Raw genomic sequence first — 21,696 nt, 5'->3', positions numbered from 1 at the left:
CTGTGAAGTGCATTCCTGTCCTCTGAAATCCCAGATCCATCCTCCCTTCTCCTTAGTTCAGGATGACATATATTCCAAGCCTGTCTTTGGAATTTCCATGTCTATGTGGATTCCCCATATGTACACCTATAAAATTTGATTTTCCCCTGTTACTCTGTCTCACGCCAATTTCATTCTTAGCCCAGCCAGAAGGACCTTTGAAAGGACAGGAAGTTTGGCTCCTCAACAATTATTCCTAACTCAGGAGCTCTGCATCTCCTTTTCCCTCTGCCAAAACTTCTTTCCCTCAGACATTCACATACTTGGCTCCTGACTGACCTCCAGGCCTCGGCTCAAATGTCTCCTTTTCTAAAATATCACCCAATCTGAAGTAGCTCCCAGTCACGCCCACCATTTGCCCTGCTTTATTGGACAATTTCATTGCATTCAATAAATTGGACTCCAACATCTATGCTATCCTCCTTTCTTGAGCACTTTCCGGTATTATAGAGGCTGGAAATGTCTCTTCTCCTTCAGTTCAGGGCCACCTCAACCAGGCCAGGAAGTCAGATTTCAACTCAGCAGGATAATAAGAATTCTTGGCACCTTTTATGGTCTGTTTTTCTGACTGGTGGCAGGAGAGCAGCATCGGCCTCTCTAGAACCTGGGTACAAGCTACCTCTCAATCCCCATAGTGAGACTTAGGTCACTCAGGCTTCCAGGGGTTAAGACCTCAACCCTAGAATCTCTATTTAATTTATATGTCGTGTATTTTTTTTTTCTTCGAGGTGAGGAGCGGGAAAAAGACATGAATTTTAAATCACCAGGAAAATGTTAGGGACATTTTGGAATTTATAAAAAAAGTATTAAGCCTCTTCCCTTCAAAATGTTGCATTTCCTTTGTGTGGCATGATGGTGCTGCTTTAGTTGTTTCTTTAATTCTTTCACAGCTGTGCATGGCCCCCTCGGGTGAAGTAGACAAAGGACGTCTCCTGAGACACTTGAGTCTCACCATATTAAAGTCATTGCATTTTTTTACCCTGATGCCTTTAGCATTCGTTATTCAACATAATGTATTACTTGACCTCTCTGGGATCTTGGAAGACTGTGTATTTTTTTTTTTGAATTGTGGGAAAAATTCTCCCCCACAGTTTTACTTCCACGTCATAGAAAAGGATCTGAAAGTGACATAGATCCAAATAGAAGGAGAGGAAACCAACAAGTGAGCTGGAAAGGAATCAAGCATGGAGACTGGAATAAGATGGAGCTGGGGACAAGGAGACACAAGCCGTGACCCCTGACGTTGTACATCTGTAAAATAAAGATATTGGTCCATTACCTGGGGTATTGTTTCTACATGCTAATCAATCTACTTTTTTTTTTTTTTTAAGATTCTATTTATTTGAGAGAGACAGAGCACAAGCAGGGGGAGTAGCAGAGGGAGAGGCAGATTTCCCACTGAGCAGGGAACCCCACATGGGGCTCGATCACAGGACCCTGAGATCATGACCTGAGCTAAAGGCAGATGCTTAACTGACTGAGCCACCAAGGTGCCCTAATCAATGACTTTAATTAAATGTTTCCTTGAATGCTATTTTGTTGGTTCTCTACACAACCAAAGGAAAGGCAAAACAAACAAAAAAAAAAGCCAAAAAAAGTTAGAAAAATATTATAGGACACAAGTGAGATGAGACAAAAAAGAATGGATAGAGAAAGATTGACCATAAGGAGCAAAATGAGTTATTTTTAGCCCAGCAACGCTCTGTGCCTTTAGTGGCCTGCAGATATAATGGGTTTACAGGTTGAGGGTAAAATCTGCTGAGCTAGTCTGTGATTTTAGTTTCAGGTTTCCTCACTGGCCTCAGAAAATGTCAACCTCCCCCATGTGGTCATCAACCATTTCATAGTTCACAATATTGAGTGCAGCACCATGTCTGCGATATAGCAGATGTCCTTGGCAGGTGTATCAAGTGAAGCCAATGCCAGACAATGGTCCCACAGGAAGCCATGTGAAGACTTGGTAGGCTTTTCCTTGCAGGAGAGAAAGTACAAAAATTAAGCTTAGGTTTGACACCATTGTCACTTTCATTTGTCCAAAGACCTGGTTGTTTGGAAGGTTAAGGCTGGTTCGATTCACAGACTGAGTCAAAAAGCTACTTGGTGCTAAAATTCTGCTCCCTTCAAGAGGTGTCTCCCACTGACCTCCCGGGTAACTTCAAATGAAACCGAGCTAGTTTGTATTATTCCTTTGGGTTGCGATACGATGTCTTCTATGACTTTGTTTGTTGCGCCTTTCCTTTGGTTGTGTAGAGCTAGTATTCAAGGGAAAGATTCAACTAGCAAATTGATTGGCATCGTAGAAATGACACCCCAGCTAATGGACCCATATCTTTATTTTCCAATCAACTGTATAATGTCAAGGAGGCATGGCTTGTGTCTGAAAATAAGTCTGTTCGGTGTTATTATTTATAGATACCTCGGCTGGCCCTTAGGAAATGTGGTGAAACAGGTGCATGTTGATGTGTCCTTGAGAACTGAGGGCCTATGGATGAGAGGGAGACTTTTGGGATGTGTGGTTGTGGGGACAGCTTCTTGGAGACACCGGACACTGGTGACAGCAAACAGCAGGTGGGTCTGTTACTGCGTTTGTCACTTTAGGTGTCATGGTAACCCTATGCGTTGGGTACCACTACCTCTGAGATGGGTACCGGTAGCTCCATATTGTGAATGGTAAACTAGGTGTGCACAGGTAGGGAATGGTAGACCCCAGATTGAATTCAGGCCAACCTGTAAACCTCTGAGTCACACAGCAATAGTCACAGAAGGCAAGAACTGAGTTTTGCCTCCTTAGCTTTTTACTCTTGTTTTTATTTGAAGCTCTGTGGCCCAACCACACACACAAACTCTAAACCGAGGTTGGGTGATGGCCCAGGGAGACTGAAGGAATGACCCAAGGCGATGGAGATGTAGGTTTACTGGGGGTGGGGGGCTTATGTACTGGGCGTCCAGGGGCAGCAACTGGAAAAAGTATCCACTGTGTGGACCCATGTGTAGTGAGGTTTTATAGCCTATCAACTGGCTTTGCAACTACTTGTAGCTTCTCTCCTTCTTTCAGGGCCAGTGTTCTAAGGAGAGCAAAGTCTGCTATCTGGATAATTCTCTTACAAAGGAGGTGCCCCAGGTTGGCCACCCTCGGGGCCCCTGACCTGGAATGCTGAATAGCATGTTCTTTTGGGACATTCTGCTTGAGAAGAATACAGAGGGAGGACAGGATCCCTACCTTCTCAAGGTAGTGACTGGAGGGGCATTCAGGGTGTGCTGTGCTTGCACAAATCAGCCTTCCGACACACACCACACACCAGCACCAGATGAGCAAATGGACCTTTGGAAGAGGCTGTCGGAGGGGTTCTCTAGAACAGGATTTTCTAGGCTGCTCAAATTTACCAGAGTCTGACAGGGTCAGGGATTCCAGAGGGAAGAAAGGATATGCAAAGACTGCTCAGAGAGTCATTTCCCCAACTCAGAAAATCTTAACTACATGTTCTGCCTGATAATCACATGCAGTGATTTTTTAGAAACATTGTTCTAGGAAATATCTCTGTTTGCCACCACCCTTAACTTCCTCAATCATGGTGTGGTGTTTTTTCTTTCTTTACATTTGGTAATATGTTGATTAAGGCAACAAACGAGCTCTCACATGATCAAGTTTTTCTTTTTCTTTTTGAGCAATTTTTTTCAATTTGATTTCAATGAATTTGTAAATATGGAGGCCACTTAGTCAAGAAAAAGACACATGAAAATACTTGAAATAGAAAATGTATTTCAAAACTGCACATATGAGATTCATATTCCCCACCAACTCGGTCAATTGACTTGTTACTACATGTATCAACATTCTTAGATCAAGTGGCAAATAGCCATGAAATATCAGCTACAAAAACAGGCAACTCTAAAGCCTCGATTTTAAAATTCAACAAATGTGGGACTTCACTGATTTACGAAAATTTAAGAACTACAATAAATTCAGAATGGCAACTATCTCTATGCTATTGACAGTGTTACCAGTGGATATGTTTTCAAATATATAGACATCGGATATTATGGCCAAAAATGGTTTAATATTTTTAGCCATAAGAGTATATATGAAAATCTATTTCAAAAAGTATGATGCTTTTGACATGGTCACTTAAAATTCTTACTAAAATATCAGCTCACAAAGTATCAAACTGGTAGAAGAATAAATGCATGGATTTCTCAGTCTAGATTAAAGAATTTCAAGGTTCTGCTAAAAAACTAAACAAGATGTACTTATCATACTCAGAAAATGAAACAATTTCATAAAAGTGAATTTATTCGATACTGTACAAAAAAGTAGAATCAAGGTGACCTGCAAAGACACAGAGGCGATGACTGGGAGGTGGGCTCAGCCACATGCCTCTGTTCATGCGGTGGCTGCAATGGCCCTGCCCTTGCTCTTCCTCTCCACCGCATGGGTTTATAATATACTTTCTAAAAATAGGACATTGATGCTATAAAAATAAATGTCTTAAAAAAACAACCACAGGTTTGAATGGAAACAGAGGGTATTTGGGGCTTCCAGGATCTCTCTGTGGGAGGAGCTTGGGGCTTCAAGGGTCTTCCTGTGGGAGGAGCTTCCACTTCACTGAAAGGTCAGGTTCTTCATCAAAGTCATCCAGCTCCTGCTCCTTGGAGATCTCCAGGAAAACCTGAGAGGGGCAAGACAGAGAGAGACGGGGATGTCACACTGCCCCCTGTAGCTCCAAGTGAGTGCAAGGTGCATGCACATATTGTACATGGATGTTCCACGGAAGACACAGGGTCTCTACCGCTGACCCACCTGCTCCAGGGTGGACTGGGAGAGGCTGTACTCCTCCAAATCGAAGCTCTGTTTAACTGCAGAAGGATGGACATACGTTAGGAGGTCATCTACTATTATTATTTTTTTATATCCAGGCAGTCTTAGAATTCAGCATGCCATACAAACAGCAAGTTTCAAAAACATCTTACATAAAAAAGTTTCGATAAAAATGGTCCTGATTTAAGTACAAGCGTGCAGTTCAGAAAAGAGCTGTGTATTCACTTGGGTTTGGGGAGAAAAGTACATTTAAAGAGGAAACGGTGCTGAAAAGGTTTCCTTCCCTGGATGTGAGTCAATGCTTTTGCACATGCAGCACAAGAAGAGGTAGAAGGTAGATGCATTTTGCAAAGGGAAGCCTCAGATTATGGAGAAAGATGCCTGAGGTTTCCTGGGCATCCTAGATAGCTTTTGTGACCCTCTTCCTGCTGTGACAGCTTGGTCCTAACTTGAGTCAAAAGCCTTTCTTGACCAGAATAGATGGGAAGGCTCCTGGTTCTAGAAGACTCTTTGTACCCCTGCTGATAGTCTTCATGATCATAGTGATACCCCCTTTTTGTTCTCTGCACCAAGCACCCCAACCTTCTGGACCACATGGTCCCAAAAGCACTCCCAGGTTGGCACTGTGGCCAGTACCAGCCCGGTACCATTGGTGACATATTTCCAGGCTGCTGCCCTCCTATCAGGGCTGTGACTACCCTTCTCTAGGGAAGGTGACAAGCAAGGAAAAAACAGAGCTGTGACAATGAAAAGAGCATAGGGAGGAAGTTCCAGCCAGCACATTCAGAAAGGTGGAGTTCATGACCTCGGGGGGGGGGGGCAGGAAATCATGGGGTGGTGATGGTGGATGTGGTGAGGTCAGTGGTGAAGCACAACAGACACACACAGAGATTGTTTTCATGACCAGACAGGAGGCCAGTTTCTTAATACGTAGCCTAAGGCCATAAAATAATATGCAAGGCCCTATAAAATTAAATTGTAAATATGCATCACACCTCAGTGTTCCCAAAGAAAGTATCCTTGAATGTATACACAACTGAATTTAAAAAAAAAAGATTTTATGTATTTATTCATGAGAGACACAGAGAGAGAGGCAGAGATACAGGCAGAGGGAGAAGCAGGCTCCATCCAGGGAGCCCGATGTGGGACTCGATCCCATGACCCCGAGCCAAAGGCAGACACTCAACCACTGATCCACCCGGATGCTCTTTTGTTTTTTGTTTTTTTTAAAGATACAACTGAATTTTGACCTAGGTTCTCCATATTATGGATATATGGATCCATATATTATGGATAAACACATGGGTAAAACCCCACAAAGCAGAAGTAAAATCACTTTCATTAACCCCCATCCCCCAACACACACAGAATGCCTCCACTTCTTTGATTCTGTGCCCCTAAAATTAAATTGGAGATTTTTAATTTTAAAAATTAACACCTTAGAGGCTCCAGAGTGGCTCAGTTAAATACCTGACTCTTGATTTCGGCTCAGGTCAGGATCTCAGGGTTGTGAGATCGAGCCCCCAGCCAGGCTCCACACCCAGCGGGGAATCTGCTTGGGATTCTCACTCTCCCTCTGCCCCTTCCTCTTGCTCAGGTGCTCTCTCTCTTCAAATAAATACATAAAATCTTTAAAATGAACCCTTAGCTCACATTCCCTTTGCATCAGGCTGATGGACTAGTCTATGACTTGGGAAGACCTGCTTCCCGGGATCTCATTTCTTTTTTTTTTTTTTTTTATAAATTAATTTTTATTGGTGTTCAATTTATCAACATACAGAAAAACACCCAGTGCTCATCCCATCTAGTGTCCCCCTCAGTGCCCGTCACCCATTCACCCCCATCCCCCGCCCTCCTCCCCTTCCACCACCCCTAGTTCGTTTCCCAGAGTTAGGAGTCTTTATGTTCTGTCTCCCTTCCCGGGATCTCATTTCAAAGTTTATGACTCTTACCCCTCTCTAATGTGAAGAAAGCTTGCGCTAAAGGTCGTACGTCTTCCATTGGCAGTTTATAGACCATCACAGGAGAGTACCTGTGGGGGAGAGGGGAGGGGCTGAGGCTGAGACCACCTGTGCAGGTGCAGGCTGGCCGCGGCCCTGTCTCTGGTCGTTATCCTCATCAATAAGAGGCAGCATGGTGCAGGCAAAATGCCTGGGGGGAGGCTGTTCACAAGGAGAACTGGAGGAGGCCCGGGGGAGGCTCAGGTCCTTGGTTCCTGGGATGGGGAGGGGCAGGTGCGGTGCAGAGGAAACGTGCACATCTGCCAAAGCCACCTGCCACCTCATCTTTCCAGCTGGGCACTTGGCTCCTCCTACTTCATCTTCCAGGCTGGGACCGATGCCACGTAGTTTCTTCAAGTCGCCCAACTCAGGTGGGGACTTGGTCTTTTCTCCAGAGAACTCTTGCCTCTCCGACCTTCCCCATGCTCCTCAAACTGCTTTCCTATTAGGATGATATAACTGAGTCTTTGATGAGGAGCCTAGAAATTGCCAGGAATTAAGCACCAAATAATGCTCAGCCACAATTTTTTTAAAAGATAATTTGTTCCCCAGATTAATGTTTGTCTTTTTAGCATTTGAAAACCAAGAAAATTTAGATTTCATTTCTGAAGATGCGATTTTCTCTATTTATGGGGCGATCATTCTCATCTATTCTACTCATTCCCTGTGCCTTTGTGACCTATTTCTATTCAGTCATGGGCTGCACACTGAGGAATGGCATTTGCTTTGATATCTATACTCCAGTGTAGAAATATATTTTCCCACTGTATCATTTTTTTAATAAATTTATTTTTTATTGGTGTTCAATTTGCCAACATATAGAATAACACCCAGTGCTCATCCCATCAAGTGCCCCCCTCAATGCCCGTCACCCACTCACCCCCACCCCCCGCCCTCCTCCCCTTCCACCACCCCTAGTTCGTTTCCCAGAGTTAGGAGTCTTTATGTTCTGTCTCCCTTTCTGGTATTTCCCACACATTTCTTCTCCCTTCCCTTATATTCCCTTTCACTATTATTTATATTCCCCAAATGAATCAGAACATACATTGTTTGTCCTTCTCCGATTGTATCATTATGACTTATTACCTTTTCCTATCTGGTTCCTCCCCTACCTCCTAAATCATCTGTCTTCTAGGTAAATTCTAGGTGTTAAAAATGACCCTAAAGTTACCCTTTGATTTTTTTACTATTTTCCTGAGAGCTCTTCCATTACCATAGTGTTAACAGATTTGAAATAAAGTAATTATATTCTACTTATGCCACTTGTTAGCTCTGTTATGCTAACTTATCAGTTTCCTATTCTAAAAGATAACAATCAATTCCATTTCTTACGATCTTGTTGTGGCCAGACTCTCTCACAGTACCTTTTGGAAACCATCTGATTTTTCACTGGAACAACAGTGTCTACCTTGAAAAGACTCATTGCGGATTCAATACGCCAGCACAACACCAGGACGGTATCTGGCACATAGTAGGACCACGACACAGGCTATGTCTGATTTTCCATCAACTCTTCTCTTTTCTAAATTAAGTTTCTGCGGTGGCCAACAAATAATGTCTTGCAAGTTTCCGTTTGGGCTAAGTGTGGACTCTCAATCACCACAAATCAGTGAAACCAGTGAGGAAAAGGTCACATTTGGTATCAGATCCAAACCAGCAAGCATCTTTACCTTTTCTGCTGAGCCGCCTGGGGAAAAGCCCTCAGAATTTCCTGATGGAGACTTTCCCTTTGCTCAGGGGTCTTCACCTTCATCTCCAGGTAGTAATTCTTGCCAAATTTACTCTTCAGGTGTTGGATGGAACCGATACATCTGGAAGTCAGAGGTGGATGAGGTGGTCACAGTAAGGGGAAGGAGACAGGGAACACAATGTTTGAGACTCTTGACTTGCCGCTGGGGTTGTCTCAAGGGCCTTGGTGTTAGCCCCAGGTGCAGTAGCTAGAGATCTACTGTCTGCAAGCTCCCCCAGCCGTGCACCTGGAGCCCAAGTGTGGGTGGGGACAGGCACCCACCTCAGCTTTCCAGACACCATGATGGCCACACGGTCACACACGGCCTCGGCCTCTGCCATGTAGTGGGTGGTCAAGAGGGCGCCCCTCTCTGTGTTTTTAAAGGTGGCCCGGATCGCCTGCCTGAATCGTCAAAAGATTATTTGCAATTAAGAAAGCCTGCTAATTAATCATAAATGGGCAAAAAAATAAAAATAAAAAAAAAACATTAAATGGGCAGAGAAAAGAATTTTTAACTGGCATGCCTGTGAGCAATTAGCAAAAGGAGCATAAGCAAGGGAGGAATCCTGGAGGGGGCAGGTGGGGTCAGGAATGGGCAGCCGGGTGAGGGCTGGTGAAGGGGAGGCTGGCAGTGGACGAGGAGCAAGGCACAGACAACAGCGTTTCTCATGAGGCTGGGGTTGAAAGAGAAATGCTGAGCAAGAGACTGCGTATGAAGAGGCTGTGCCAAGGAACGGAGAGCTAGAATCCAACAGCAGAGGTGTCACCACCTTGTAGGAGAAGGTAAATGCAGAATGAATACTCGAGACAACATCCAGAACCCGCCCCAACCTTTACAACCTAATGGGCATGACCATTCATTCCCCTCCGGCCAGGGCCCTGGACACCATGACTGTGGCCCAGAGATGCGCCACCACTACCTGAAAGATCGGTGGGACAGTCGTACCTCCAACAGTCAGTGTGTCTGGGTCCTGCTGATGTTTATTCTCTCTCCAACGATGAAATAGTATCAGGGGAAAGGTTTGGGTTTTGGTTTGCAAAATACCGGTGTTACTAACCATAGGGAGAGGTGTTGCCCCTGCACCCCCCTCCACTAAGAAAGAGTGTAAGGGACCATTTTTGCACAAGTAGGACAATTCAGGACAGATGCCCTGACTGGGTAGCGGTCCTCACCACATTTGCTGCTGCCCCTTGGGGTCCATGCCCGTGGATGGCTCGTCCAGAAGCACCACGGATGGGTTTCCCAGGATGCTCAGTGCAAAGCACAGCTGGAATGAGATGAACAGTGTGTCTGGCACCGACAGGCAGGGTGCGCAGGGTAACACTGAGTCTCCCCTCTTACCTTCCTCTTTATTCCCTCGGATAAGGTCTTCACGGGCAGCTTCAGCTGGTCCTGCAGCTTGAGCACATCTGCCAACCTGAAGCAAATATAATTCCACTAAGGAAGTGGGTAGGAGGACAGGTCACCCAGTGAGAGGGATGGGGAGCAGAGCTCAGAAATGCACTTTGGAAAACAGATGCCAGGCAATCTTTTTCCTTTTTTTAAAGATTCCATTTATTTATTTATTTATTTATTTATTTATTTATTTATTTATTTGAGAGAGAGAGAGAGAGAGAGAGAGTGTGCAGGAGCATGGGGGAGAAGCAGAGGGAGAGGGAGAAGCATACTCCCTGCTGAGCAGGAAGCCCAAGGTAGGGCTCGATCCCCAGATCCCAGATCATGACCCGAGCAGACACACAACCCACTGAGCCACCCAGGTGCCCCAATGCCAGGCAACCTTAAACTGGCTGGTCTGATCCCTCCAGATAGACACTTTTCCCTTTTAAAAGAATATCATAAGCCCCTATACTGATTTCTAAACAGCTGTTCTAGGGTGAATAGTTTATACTTAAATTTTAGTATTTTTGATAACTTTCCCCAATGGTTACTATTTTGATATTTAACATGAGAAGAAAATGAACACTTGGAAATCCGGGAAACCAGGTTCTAGTAGGGAGTCTACTCAGTGTGGTCTGATCTGGGTCAGGGTTCAGAGTCTCCTGTCCTGAACTGATAGTGAAGTTCCTCACTCCCAACCGTTTCCTGCCCCCGTAGGTACAGAACAGGTGTGGCTCCCACCTACCTGGAGATGGTGACTGCCGCGTCTGCCTTCTTCAGCCCTTTTACAGCAGCAAACACCTCCAGGTGTTCCTTCACAGTCAGGTTGGGCCACAGCACATTCTCCTGGGGACAGTAACCCAGGAAGCCCAGGGAGCTGTCCCCGCTGCTCCCTTTTAGTAGCACCTGCAGAGAGAAAAGTTCACTCTCAGAGCCTGCCCTTGGGGTTTGTTTTTCCTGCATTTCTCAATGGCCTCTTTCTCCTTACCAAACCTAGAACAACTAGAGACTCTCTAAGTCCTAACTAAGTTGAATAACCTGTAATCATTCCACGTTGGAGAGATGTTGTCAGAGAGCAAACCCATGAGCGACCACTGTGTGCACCACCTGATCTAAGCTGAAAAATCAAATATCTCACAAATATCATGGCCAACAGTTTATATCCAATTTTTCTCATCACAGTCAGAAAACAAGTATATGAATTCATGAATTTAAGTACTTGCTATTGAACGCACTCAGTGATCACATGTTCTTTGAGTACGTAACAAATGTTGCGCTGTCTGCTTTGGATACATGGGGGAATGGAAGGCCTAGCACCCTTGTTTCTTGGGTGTTTTCGTTCTACCGAGTGAACTGGGCAATAAACAAGAAGAAAAATGAGCTACTGGAATAAATGGTGCTATAAAGGACGTAAGTCAGGATACTGAGGAGAGGACTAACAGGGAAGGTGACTGGGTAGGATGATTACAGAAAGCCCCTCTGCTGAGGGACCACAGGATGGAAGACCGAGAGGGCATCTGCCATGGAAGAGTCCAGACGAAAGGAATTTGGAGCAGAGTCAAGAACCAGAGCAAAGCCCTGTGCCATGATGAGGCTGGATGTGTCCTCAGACCCGAGGCACAGCTGGGGGCCAGGTGCAGAAAGAGGGAGGGACGTGACCAAGGCCCCTCTGGACGAGCCAGCAGGGTGGAGAGAGGGGGTCCTTCAGCCTCAGTGAAGTAAGAGGTTGTTGAAAATAAATAGGACAATGGCATTGTTTATAAATAAAGATCACACGGGCTGATCCAATTAAAGCTAATTTCATGACACCCAAACAGTTCACTTTGTTAACTCAGATCTTACTTAGCCTTTTAAAATATTTCATTCCATCGAAAGATGAATGCATAAAGAAGATGTGGTCTATGTATACAATGGAATATTCTTCAGCCATTAGAAATGACAAATACCCACCATTTGCTTCAATGTGGATGGCCCTAGAGGGTATTATGCTGAGTGAAATAAGTCAATCAGAAAAGGACAAACAAACAAACAAACAAAAAAAAAAAAAAAAAAGAAAAGGACAAACATTATATGGTCTCATTCATTTGGAGAATATAAAAATTGGTGAAAGGGAATAAAGGGAAAGGAGAGAAAATGAGTGAAAATATCAGTGAGGGTGACAAAACATGAGAGACACCTAATTCTGGGAAATGAACAAGGGGTAGTGAGGGTTGGGGTGACTGGGTGATGAGGGGGGGCACTTGGCGGGATGAGCACTGGGTGTTATGCTATATGTTAGCAAATTGAACTCCAATAAAAATAAACAAATTAAAAAATAAAATATCTGGAAGGATAAAAAAAATAAAATATTTCATTACCATATACCTATGAACAGATACTACCTCCTTTTTAGCCCATGCTTAATGAGGAATGGTCTCCACAAAACTAAGGGGTCCAGTTAGGGTTGAGTGAGCCACCAACACCCGAGTGGCCTCATTCACAAACACATGATCTCATCTTGGCTTTGGAGGGATTGCGAATCTTTGTTTTCTCCTCCCTCTTTGCTGGGATATTCATCAATCCCATTCCTGGAGGTCCTTTCCCTTTTGGGCTGTGTGGCACCACAGACCTCTGCCTTATATTCCATTCTCCACAATCCCTGTACATCCTTTCCAAAGGAGCTCTTAAGCTTTCTATTTTCCACCATAGTTTTTTGGGGAAATGTGTTCTCTATACCTCGTGTTGTCTCTCTCTTTGATAAAACTGAGCTCTTTTTCTTGTGTCTGGCCACCTTACGCAGTTCAGTTCCATGTACAATTCAAGTTGACTTCACATCACTTTTGCTCAATCTTGAGTCAATCCTTGAGAACTCTCCCAAGAAACAGTGTATTTCTACAAAAATATGTCTCAGGATCCAAGCACTTTGTGAAGGACAATGAATATAATTGCTTACAAAGGTTTTTTTTTTAATTAAAAAAAAAAGATTTTATTTATTCATTCATGAGAGACACACAGAGAGAGAGGCAGAGACACAGATAGAGGGAGAAGTAGGCTCCATGCAGGGAGCCTGACCTGGGACTCGATCCTGGGGACCCAGGATCATGCCTTGGGCTGAAGGTGGCGCTAAACCACTGAGCCACCAGGGCTGCCTTTTTTTTTTTTTAAACATTTTAATCCCAGATGAAAGCATTACATACTGGGAAGACAATGTTCATTGAAACTGCTAATCCTGTGTGTCAACTATACTTCAATTAAAAAAAAATAAGAAAGCAAATTATAATGTGTTACATCGCACTCACTGTTAATAAATGGAAGCAAACAATTGGCAAGAAAATAAAAGTGCAAATCCATCTGTTTCATGGTACTATATATATTTTTAAGATTTTATTTATTTATTCACGAGAGACACACAGAGAGAGGCAGAGACACAGGCAGTGGAAGAAGCAGACTCCCTGCAAGAAGTGCAATGCAGGACTCGATCCCAGATCCCAGGATCACGCCCTGAGCCAAAGGCAGACACTCAACCACTGAGCCATCCAGGTGTCCCATGCTTCATGATACTATAAATAAGACTTATAGATTCTGATAATGATTTCTGATCTGATACAGGACATTCCCTTTAAATGTCTCTGAAGGCATAAGTAATTATTCCCTGCCAGCGATAAATTTTCCCATGTATTATCATGTTAATTCATGAATGTATTATTCTGCTACTTGAACTACTTCGGTCATCTAATGATTAAATGAGGTTTGCTGTTTACAAAGTTTTCACATAATTTAAGTTTTTTCTGAGCACCATGAGATAGCATAGTCTCCACAGAATTCACCTACCTGTCCAGCAGTTGGTTTTGTGTCTCCAGTTATCACCTGAACGGATGTACTTTTACCAGCTCCGTTGTGTCCTAATAATCCTAAAACCTCACCTGAAAAAAAGTTGGTTACACTTAATATTAATTGACTCTAATAATAAAATTAAGAATAAAAGAGTCTGAAGTCTTGCTATGTGACAAGTGTCGTGCTATGTGCCTTATATACAGTATCTCATTTACTTGTCAACACTGAGGGGTTGTTATCATAATCCCTTTTTACATTTTGGGGACAGCTCTCAGAGATGAGGTTGGCTGCCCAAAGTCACGCTGATAGGAAGGGGTAAAGTTACTCTTGGAAGCCAGTGTGTCAGACTCTGTCTCCTATGACCCTAAGGATGTGTGATAATAACACAAAATGAGGTCATCTCAAACCTGCTGGTCAAGCCTTCAGACTGTGCTGGCACAACCCCACTTAGTTCTCTCGTGAAATATAACAAACTACTAGGAAATCAATCAGGCTCATTAAATAGAAATGTCATGGCTTCCGTGGTCTGTTTTCATAGAATGCTTATGGTTTCCGTGTAGAGGTGACTCCGCCCCATCTATAGGGGGAGTTAAGTTGATTTTACTTAGAAAAGGGACCCGTCAAAGGAGCTGTCAAGGTCACCTGCTGATGGGTCTGTGTGTGAGACCACAAGATGTACAGAACGATTCTCCTCAAGAACCATAAAACTGATGAGGGCCCCAATCCACCAGGGGAAGAGCTATGGGGTGGGGGTGGGGGAGCAGTCAAACCTTTTCTAACACAGAAAGAGACATTTCTTGTGGCTATTTTCTTCTTCCTCTTGGAAGAGCAGTATTTTCTCTTTCCTGAATACTCTTTGCGTAGACAGCTGGCAATAATGACTGGTTTCTGTAAATGACAAGTAAATCACATCAGACCTTAATTCTCTTCATCAACTTTGAAGGAGCCCTGTCTCTGCACTGGGTTGGCCCCTCATGGCGCAAGCCATGACATCACAGAAGACCTTCTACTAGGTGACACGTTTATTGGCCATTCTCCAATCCCGGTCCTTAGTGTTGGAGGGAAGAGATGGCCATTCTGCCCTCCTACAAAGGCAGTTACTCAGACACACATTATTCTGTGTAGAACAGGATCAAAGGGATTTGGAGAAGTACTGAGTTGTGCTCAAAGGGCAACGTGCTGAGGACTACTTTGCCCTGCGGTCTGTACATCGCACCTTCTCCAAGGAACAATGCTAAGGTGTCACTTTGTTCCTGTTCTAAAATTCACAAATTCTGGGCCATCTAAGTGGTTTGGCTGGTTAAGCTTCTGTCTTCAGCTCAGGTCATGATCCCAGGGTCCTGGGATCAAGTCCCACATTGGGCTCCCTGCTCAGCAAAGTCTGATTCTCCCTCTCCTTCTGCCCTTCCACCCCCGACCCCCATGTCCCATCTCAAATAAATAAAACCTTTCTCTGTATCAAATAAATAAAATAAAATAAAATAAAATAAAATAAAATAAAATAAAATAAAATAAAATAAAATTAAAATAAAATAAAATAAAATAAAATAAAATTCACATGTTCTTTCTTGGTTTTTGCAACTTGAGTTGTACTCTACTTCTTGGTCTTTATCCCAAGAATGATGAACTGAGGTAACATGGCTTTTAACCTGTTTCAATGTAAACAAGATGATTACATTAACTAAAAGGAAGTTGTGATCTGTGCTTGCATGGATGGGAGGAACTCAGGATGATTCGAGGATCAGACTCCTAGACTGACCGCTTTAACTGACACACTTCTATGTTATTTGATGATACGATTACTCCATATGTTTTACCTCATCAGAGTTTGTAGAATTCAAGGCATCTGCTGTTCTCATTCTTTCCATTTGAACATCTTCATCCTCTCCTTCTAGCACTTCTGGATTTTGACACACATCATTGCTTCTTGGAGAAATTCTAGAGCCAAAAGACATCCGCGGATCATTGATCGAGGGTTTTCATTCTTGTGTTAAGAATATTGCTTTCTTTAAATCTGATGCTTTGAGTATTTTGGGTATTATTAAACTATCATCACCTCCTTTCAGTGTGCTGACCCTTCCTCCCTTCCCGACCTTGTTCCTCTGAAGGGTACTGTTGTGCTTAGCGCCCCTTGCTTCATACGTATCTTTCATTCTACTCATCTATGGAACATTCTTTTTCCATTATCACTGGGCAACTTGGTATCTGTTATCTAACAGAGGATTTTAAAGCATAGTTTAATGACGTGGTTTTTCTGGAAGTCCTAGCTTTAACACCACCACCATGTAGGCATTATTACATTCCCATGGGGAGGATAAGCCAGAGTATTTGAAGTCAGGATGATCTCAGAACATACAAGCATACATAGATGCTTGGTCTCCTGTTAAGCTTGGCCATTTCTTGGGAATATGTGTCAGACTTTCTCCTCCATTTTGAGTCTGGTCCTTCATACTCTTATCTCAACCTAGTCCCGCATACTGATCTTAGATTTGTTAAAAGTCATCTTTCACCTTGCAAGTCACCCACCCTACTGTCTATAAGAGTTAAAGATGAAACCAATGGGAGACAAAGAGGGTATAAAATATTTATGGCCATGTCCTTGCATGGTGCAAAAAAAAAAAAAGAAAAAAGGACAGTAGCTTTTAAGTCCCATTAATAACTGGACCAGTCTGTGATCCACCAGTTGGGCTTCTTACTACCAGAGGAAAAGAGCACAATTATTTGTCTTTGGCCTACTGATCATTCCATTCCTCCTTCCTGGATTGGCAGTATTCCTTCAATTGCCAATCTATTAAAATTGATGGCTCTTTAAACTGAAGTAGTGCATGTAACTAGTCCTCTCTTTCACTGATCATGATGACAGAGCCCTTAATAGTCAATGTTTCAGGTCTGTTTCTTCCTCTACTTAAAATCATCTTTCATTTAGGTACTTGGATCTCTATTTTTTTATATTGGTACATTGTTGCTACCCCAGCTTATCCCAGGACTTGGCAGTTCTTTGCTGATTGGTTAATTCATGTATGAAAAACTTTTTAAGTATTAATGATTGAAATAAAAGAATCCGATTTGATTTCTCCAACCTGAAGAAGGGATCCCTCCTCATTGATTTCTTTCCATACTTCCATTCCAGACATCGAAGAGTAAAAAGGAAGATGATAAAATGAAGGAAAGGCTAGGAAGAAAGAGAGGGATGAATGATTAGAAGCATTCTAAGATAAATGTTTACATCAGATGTGAATTAGAAATAGTCAGCCTTATCCAAAGATGCAGTTGGAAAAATCATTCTGAATTTCCAATAATCTATTTGTCAAATTGTGAAATTACCCAATTCATTTTCAATCTTGTTTCCAGAAACATTGGAAACAAATATAATTATGGAATACCGTTACTTTACGTCACTTCCTCTAATACCAGGACAGTGTTTTCAAAAATTGGAAAGCATATTATCTGGTCAGTTGATCTTTAGAGAAAAATTTGTTCCATATCTTACAAATACTTTATATCCACGGGCTACAAATATCCATGTCTATCTTCATAAAAAAAAAGTTTTATTGTGTGTACAGGAATTAAAAAGATTCAGTACAATAAAAGACACAATGACTTTTAAAGACAAGTGTGTTCTTACAATTAAGAATAACAGAAATGGTCCTACACTTCTTGGTTCCTGAGCCATGTAATAAGCCATGGGTTGCTGCAAAAGGAAAAACAATGATTAAATACTAAGTTTTCTCGTTTCATGAATTTTATCCATATAAATGTGAACTGGCTCATTAAACAGCCCTACTAGCACATGCCTTGATGTCACCATGAGTATTGGTAGGTGTCCATTCCAAAATGTGTGGCAAGAGGTGGTATTCCTTCCTCCCAAGGTCTATGAGGCACTGTGCTTTTATTCCAAGCAACAGGATTTAGCCTATTACATGGTGAGACAATGCTGGACATCTGTGTTAGCCTCCCCAAATGATGAGAGAGAAACAGTGTTTCTCCTTTTCCCTGAGAGCTTACACACCTTCCTGTGACCACTGATCCTTCATAAGGCCCCTTCCTTTTTTTGCCTCTTCCCATCTTCACTCCCATATCATATCTATTTCCCTTTTGTAAAAGTCTATACTTCTACATCTGTATCTTTATATTTGTATTGGTTGATACTTCTCTATTCATCAGCAAGGAAAAAAAAAAGGACTTTATTCCTATGGAGTGCCTCTCTAGAATCTCAAGATCCCCAAAATTAGGGGTCTTTTATTTCATTTGTCCCCTAAAGTGGAGCATGCCCAGGAATGTAGAAAGGCTCCTCTATTTCCCACCACCTATTACCCTGTCTCCCCACACCTGAACTAGGGCCAGGTTTTCTGACACAGTTTAGCTGGAGCACATGCCCTATCTGGGAGGAATTCAGTCAGAATCCATGAGGTAGGAATCTTTAAATGTCATGTATATTCAGCATGTAGGAGAGTCCCAACCCTAAGTAACTTCCATAGCTAGTTATGAGTTCCAGGACACCGGGACAGATGGGAGCACTACTTACAAGAATATAGAAGAATATACAGGCAATTAATGTGGCTTGTGGTACTAAAAAGATGAGGCAGTATAGTATGACATGTCCATGGTAGTCAAATAGCAGTATAAACACAGAGAAGGCGGTGATCTAAAGAAGATATGAACATGCACGTTAACCAGTCTGCATTTCCAGATAGGCTCCCAATTGAGATGACTCATCTTGAAGATATTCCTCATTTCAACTCCAATCTCAGAAACTCAAGTGAAATCAGCATATCTCTCAGTGACTTAGCTGGATTACTCTAACTGGGTGTATCATGAATGAGACAGGACTGGGGAAATCTAGGATCTAATATATGGACTCCTTTCATTACAGAAAAGGAAAAAAAAAAGTGGCATTATATTGTTCTTGGAGGTAACATTAGTAGATAAGCAATAATCATAGGGAACGCAAATTGACATCTAATGGGAATGACACAACAGCAACAGTGAGAGAAGACTTCTGTTAGGGACACCAGGGAAAATAGAAGCTCATACCAACCCGGAGTGGCTTCAGTGAAAAGTACTCAAATTCAAAATTTAGGGATAAGAGATAGTCACCGGGACAAGGGAAGCTCTCAGAATTTTTCTTCTAAAACATTGCAGTGATTAAAGCCTCCTAAAAGTTTTTTTTTTATTTCTTTTATTACTAATGACCATTTTTATGGTCAGCATAGTCTTCCTAAAAGTATGTTTCTTTTCTTTCTTTTTAAATTTTATTTCTTAAAAGATTTTTTTTTTTTGAGAGAGAGAGAGAGCACAAGTGAGGAGGTGGGGGGGAAGGGGGAACAGAGGGAGAGAGAGAGAGAGAGAGAGAGAAAATTTCTGCTAGACTCCTGGATGAGTGTGGTGCCCGATTCGGGGCTCGATCTCACAACCCTGAGTCAAAATCAAGAGTCAGATGCTTAACCAACTGAGCCACCCAGCACTCCTAAAAGTATACTTCTGATTGTATTTCTTTTTTGTACTCTAGGCTTCCACGGCCTCCCGCAGCCTGTAGAATAAATTTTTGAGTTCATCATTAAGGGCCAATGTGGTTCCAACCAATATTTTTACCATAACTAGGGCCATGCTGACGCTGCACATTGTTTTATTTCCTTATCCATACCAGGTCATCAGCAGTTCCTGGAATAAGCCTGGACTACCCACCCCCCCGAATTTCTGTTCATTCACTGAATCATCAGTCTCCTCTAGCTACTAAAATCTTACTCTTCCAGTTTCAATTCCTCATGGAAGTCTGTGCTCTCATTTTCCTGAGTTAATCTTTCCCTTCTCTGGTTGTCATAGAGACAATCTTTTAAAAAAAAGATAATCTTTTCCTTATCACTTTGTTTCAATAGGTGGCTGTTCCCTCTGTGTTTACCCTCTGAGTGCCCTCTCAGGGTTGAAACTGTTATTTTTTTCTGCATTATCGGTCTCAGTTTGTGACACATTGTTAGAAGCCAACTAATATTTGTTGGATTAATAATTTACTTTCTGGCCCCAGAAATGACAGGAAATTAGAGTAGGTAACATATTTTTCATTTCTAATTTAGCGAAAATAAGCATTGCTTTTATGGAATTAAATTCAGTAGATTATGGAGAAGTAGTTTCTAGTTTTAACTGTGCTAGCAACAATATTTGTAATCTTGTATGGCCTTGTGGAGGTCCTTGGGCTTATTTCTTTTTCAGTAAAAAAGAAGATACAAATGGTTTCAGGGTTTCTTTCTAGCGAATACTTTATGGTTCTAGAAACAATGCAGCTATTTTTAAGAGAGACAAGGGTAGAATTAGAAAGAGAAAACATGCAGATTTTGAAAAGAATCCTAAGGAAATATTTTAGACTGTAATTTTATTTTATCATTCTACTGAGGGCACATTTTAAAATACTGGCTCAACGATGTCCTTTGACAGATGAATGGATAAAGAAGATATGGTATATGTATACTATGGAATATTATTCAGCCATCAGAAAGGATGAATACCTATCATTTGTTTCGACGTGGATGGAACTGGGAGGGTATTAATATGCTGAGCGAAATAAGTCAGTTGAAGAAAGACAATTATCATATGGTTTCACACATATGTGGAATATAAGAAATATAATATATAAGACATATATATATAATATATAATATATAAGAAATAGTGAAAGGGACTATTAGGGAAAGGAGGGAAACCGAGTGGTGTAAATTAGAGAGGAAGACAAACCACGAGAGACTCCTAACTCTGGGAAACAAACAAACGGCTGCAGAAGGGGGGAAGATGGGGTGACTGGGTGATGGGCATTAAGGAGGGCATTTGATGGGATGAGCACTGGGTGTTAAGTATGTTGGCAAATTTAATTTAAATAAAATATTTTTAGGGACACCTGGGTGGCTCAGCATTTCAGCGTCTGCGTTTGGCTCAGGGCATGATCATAGTTTAGGGATCGAGTCCCACATCGGGATCCCTGCAGGGAGCCTGCTTCTCCCTCTGCCTGTGTCTCTGCCTCTCTCTGTGTCTCTCATGAATAAATAAATAAAATCTTAAAAAAATAAAATAAAATATTTTTAAAAATAAATAACTAGCTTTTGTGTATTTAAACACAAAAAAAATGAATGTTTACAAGAAATATACTTACCATACAGAAGCCAAAAGACCAAATGCCACTATTTCGTTTCCCCTTGCGAAAAATGAATGAAATCACATATGTCAAGAAGATAAGTGAGGTGGAATAGCCAACAGCACATGGGATCTGAAATCAACAGGAATGGTGTGTTTAGTGAAAGACAAATGCAGTCTAAGAAAACAGTAGGATCCAAAAGATTGTCAGAGCACAGTGTTCTACAGTTATTTCACTAATGGCAATTTAATATCAATGAAAATAGTTTACACCTTCAAATTTTTTCATTAAATCATACAACAATATTTGTTCTATGAAGATGGTCACTTACTTGTATAATCTGACTTATAATTTCAAAGAAAGTCTCTTGGAGATTTAAGCTGTAGTCTATTAAATACATAAGAAGGAAGACCGAGCAGTACATTGGAACATCCACCAGCGCCTGCCCAAACCAGTAAGCAGAAGGGAAGAGGCCCGAAATCCGTAGCTGGGACTGAATTTTGTTCTGATTAAAAAAACAGCAGAGATACAAAGTGGTATTTCAATTTGAGGTTTAAGAAAATGTGGATTATGAAATATTCAAACAGAATTTTCATATGTAATAATTCTGCATCATGCTATAAGCATCATCTGGACCAAGGGATATGGATAATTCCAAACATAAATGATCAGTTTGCTGCTGTGACTAACAACATTGATGTTCATCACACACCTGGCAGAAATATGTGAAAGAAAAATCTAAGTATTAATGCTGCAGTAAATAAAATAGAGATTAATGATGTATGGGAGCATAAATCAAAT

At 41.9% G+C, this 21,696-nt stretch overlaps 1 protein-coding gene across 8 annotated transcripts in view; it reads right to left on the bottom strand.

Moving 5' to 3' along the window:
* Nucleotides 1-3,779: 3,779 nt before the first annotated feature.
* LOC112920743 (ABC-type organic anion transporter ABCA8-like) overlaps nt 3,780-21,696 on the bottom strand; it is a 77,339-nt gene continuing 59,422 nt past the window's right edge. For all 8 annotated transcript variants that reach the window (XM_072746738.1, XM_072746740.1, XM_072746742.1 and 5 more), the window contains 16 exons: nt 21,227-21,400; nt 20,914-21,027; nt 18,301-18,420; nt 17,401-17,466; nt 16,856-16,947; nt 15,593-15,713; nt 14,546-14,663; nt 13,773-13,864; nt 10,708-10,868; nt 9,927-10,002; nt 9,758-9,852; nt 8,867-8,986; nt 8,526-8,666; nt 6,808-6,887; nt 4,838-4,893; nt 3,780-4,706 (listed from right to left, as the gene is read on the bottom strand). In XM_072746738.1, coding sequence (XP_072602839.1) covers nt 4,608-4,706; nt 4,838-4,893; nt 6,808-6,887; nt 8,526-8,666; nt 8,867-8,986; nt 9,758-9,852; nt 9,927-10,002; nt 10,708-10,868; nt 13,773-13,864; nt 14,546-14,663; nt 15,593-15,713; nt 16,856-16,947; nt 17,401-17,466; nt 18,301-18,420; nt 20,914-21,027; nt 21,227-21,400 — 1,725 coding nt within the window. In that variant the 3' untranslated portion in view covers nt 3,780-4,607. The remainder of the gene's footprint in view (nt 4,707-4,837; nt 4,894-6,807; nt 6,888-8,525; nt 8,667-8,866; nt 8,987-9,757; nt 9,853-9,926; nt 10,003-10,707; nt 10,869-13,772; nt 13,865-14,545; nt 14,664-15,592; nt 15,714-16,855; nt 16,948-17,400; nt 17,467-18,300; nt 18,421-20,913; nt 21,028-21,226; nt 21,401-21,696) is intronic.

Source organism: Vulpes vulpes, chromosome 2, assembly GCF_048418805.1.
Source record: "Vulpes vulpes isolate BD-2025 chromosome 2, VulVul3, whole genome shotgun sequence".
In the NCBI taxonomy this organism is placed as follows: domain Eukaryota; kingdom Metazoa; phylum Chordata; class Mammalia; order Carnivora; family Canidae; genus Vulpes; species Vulpes vulpes.
This window is presented reverse-complemented; position numbering and strand designations above follow the sequence as displayed.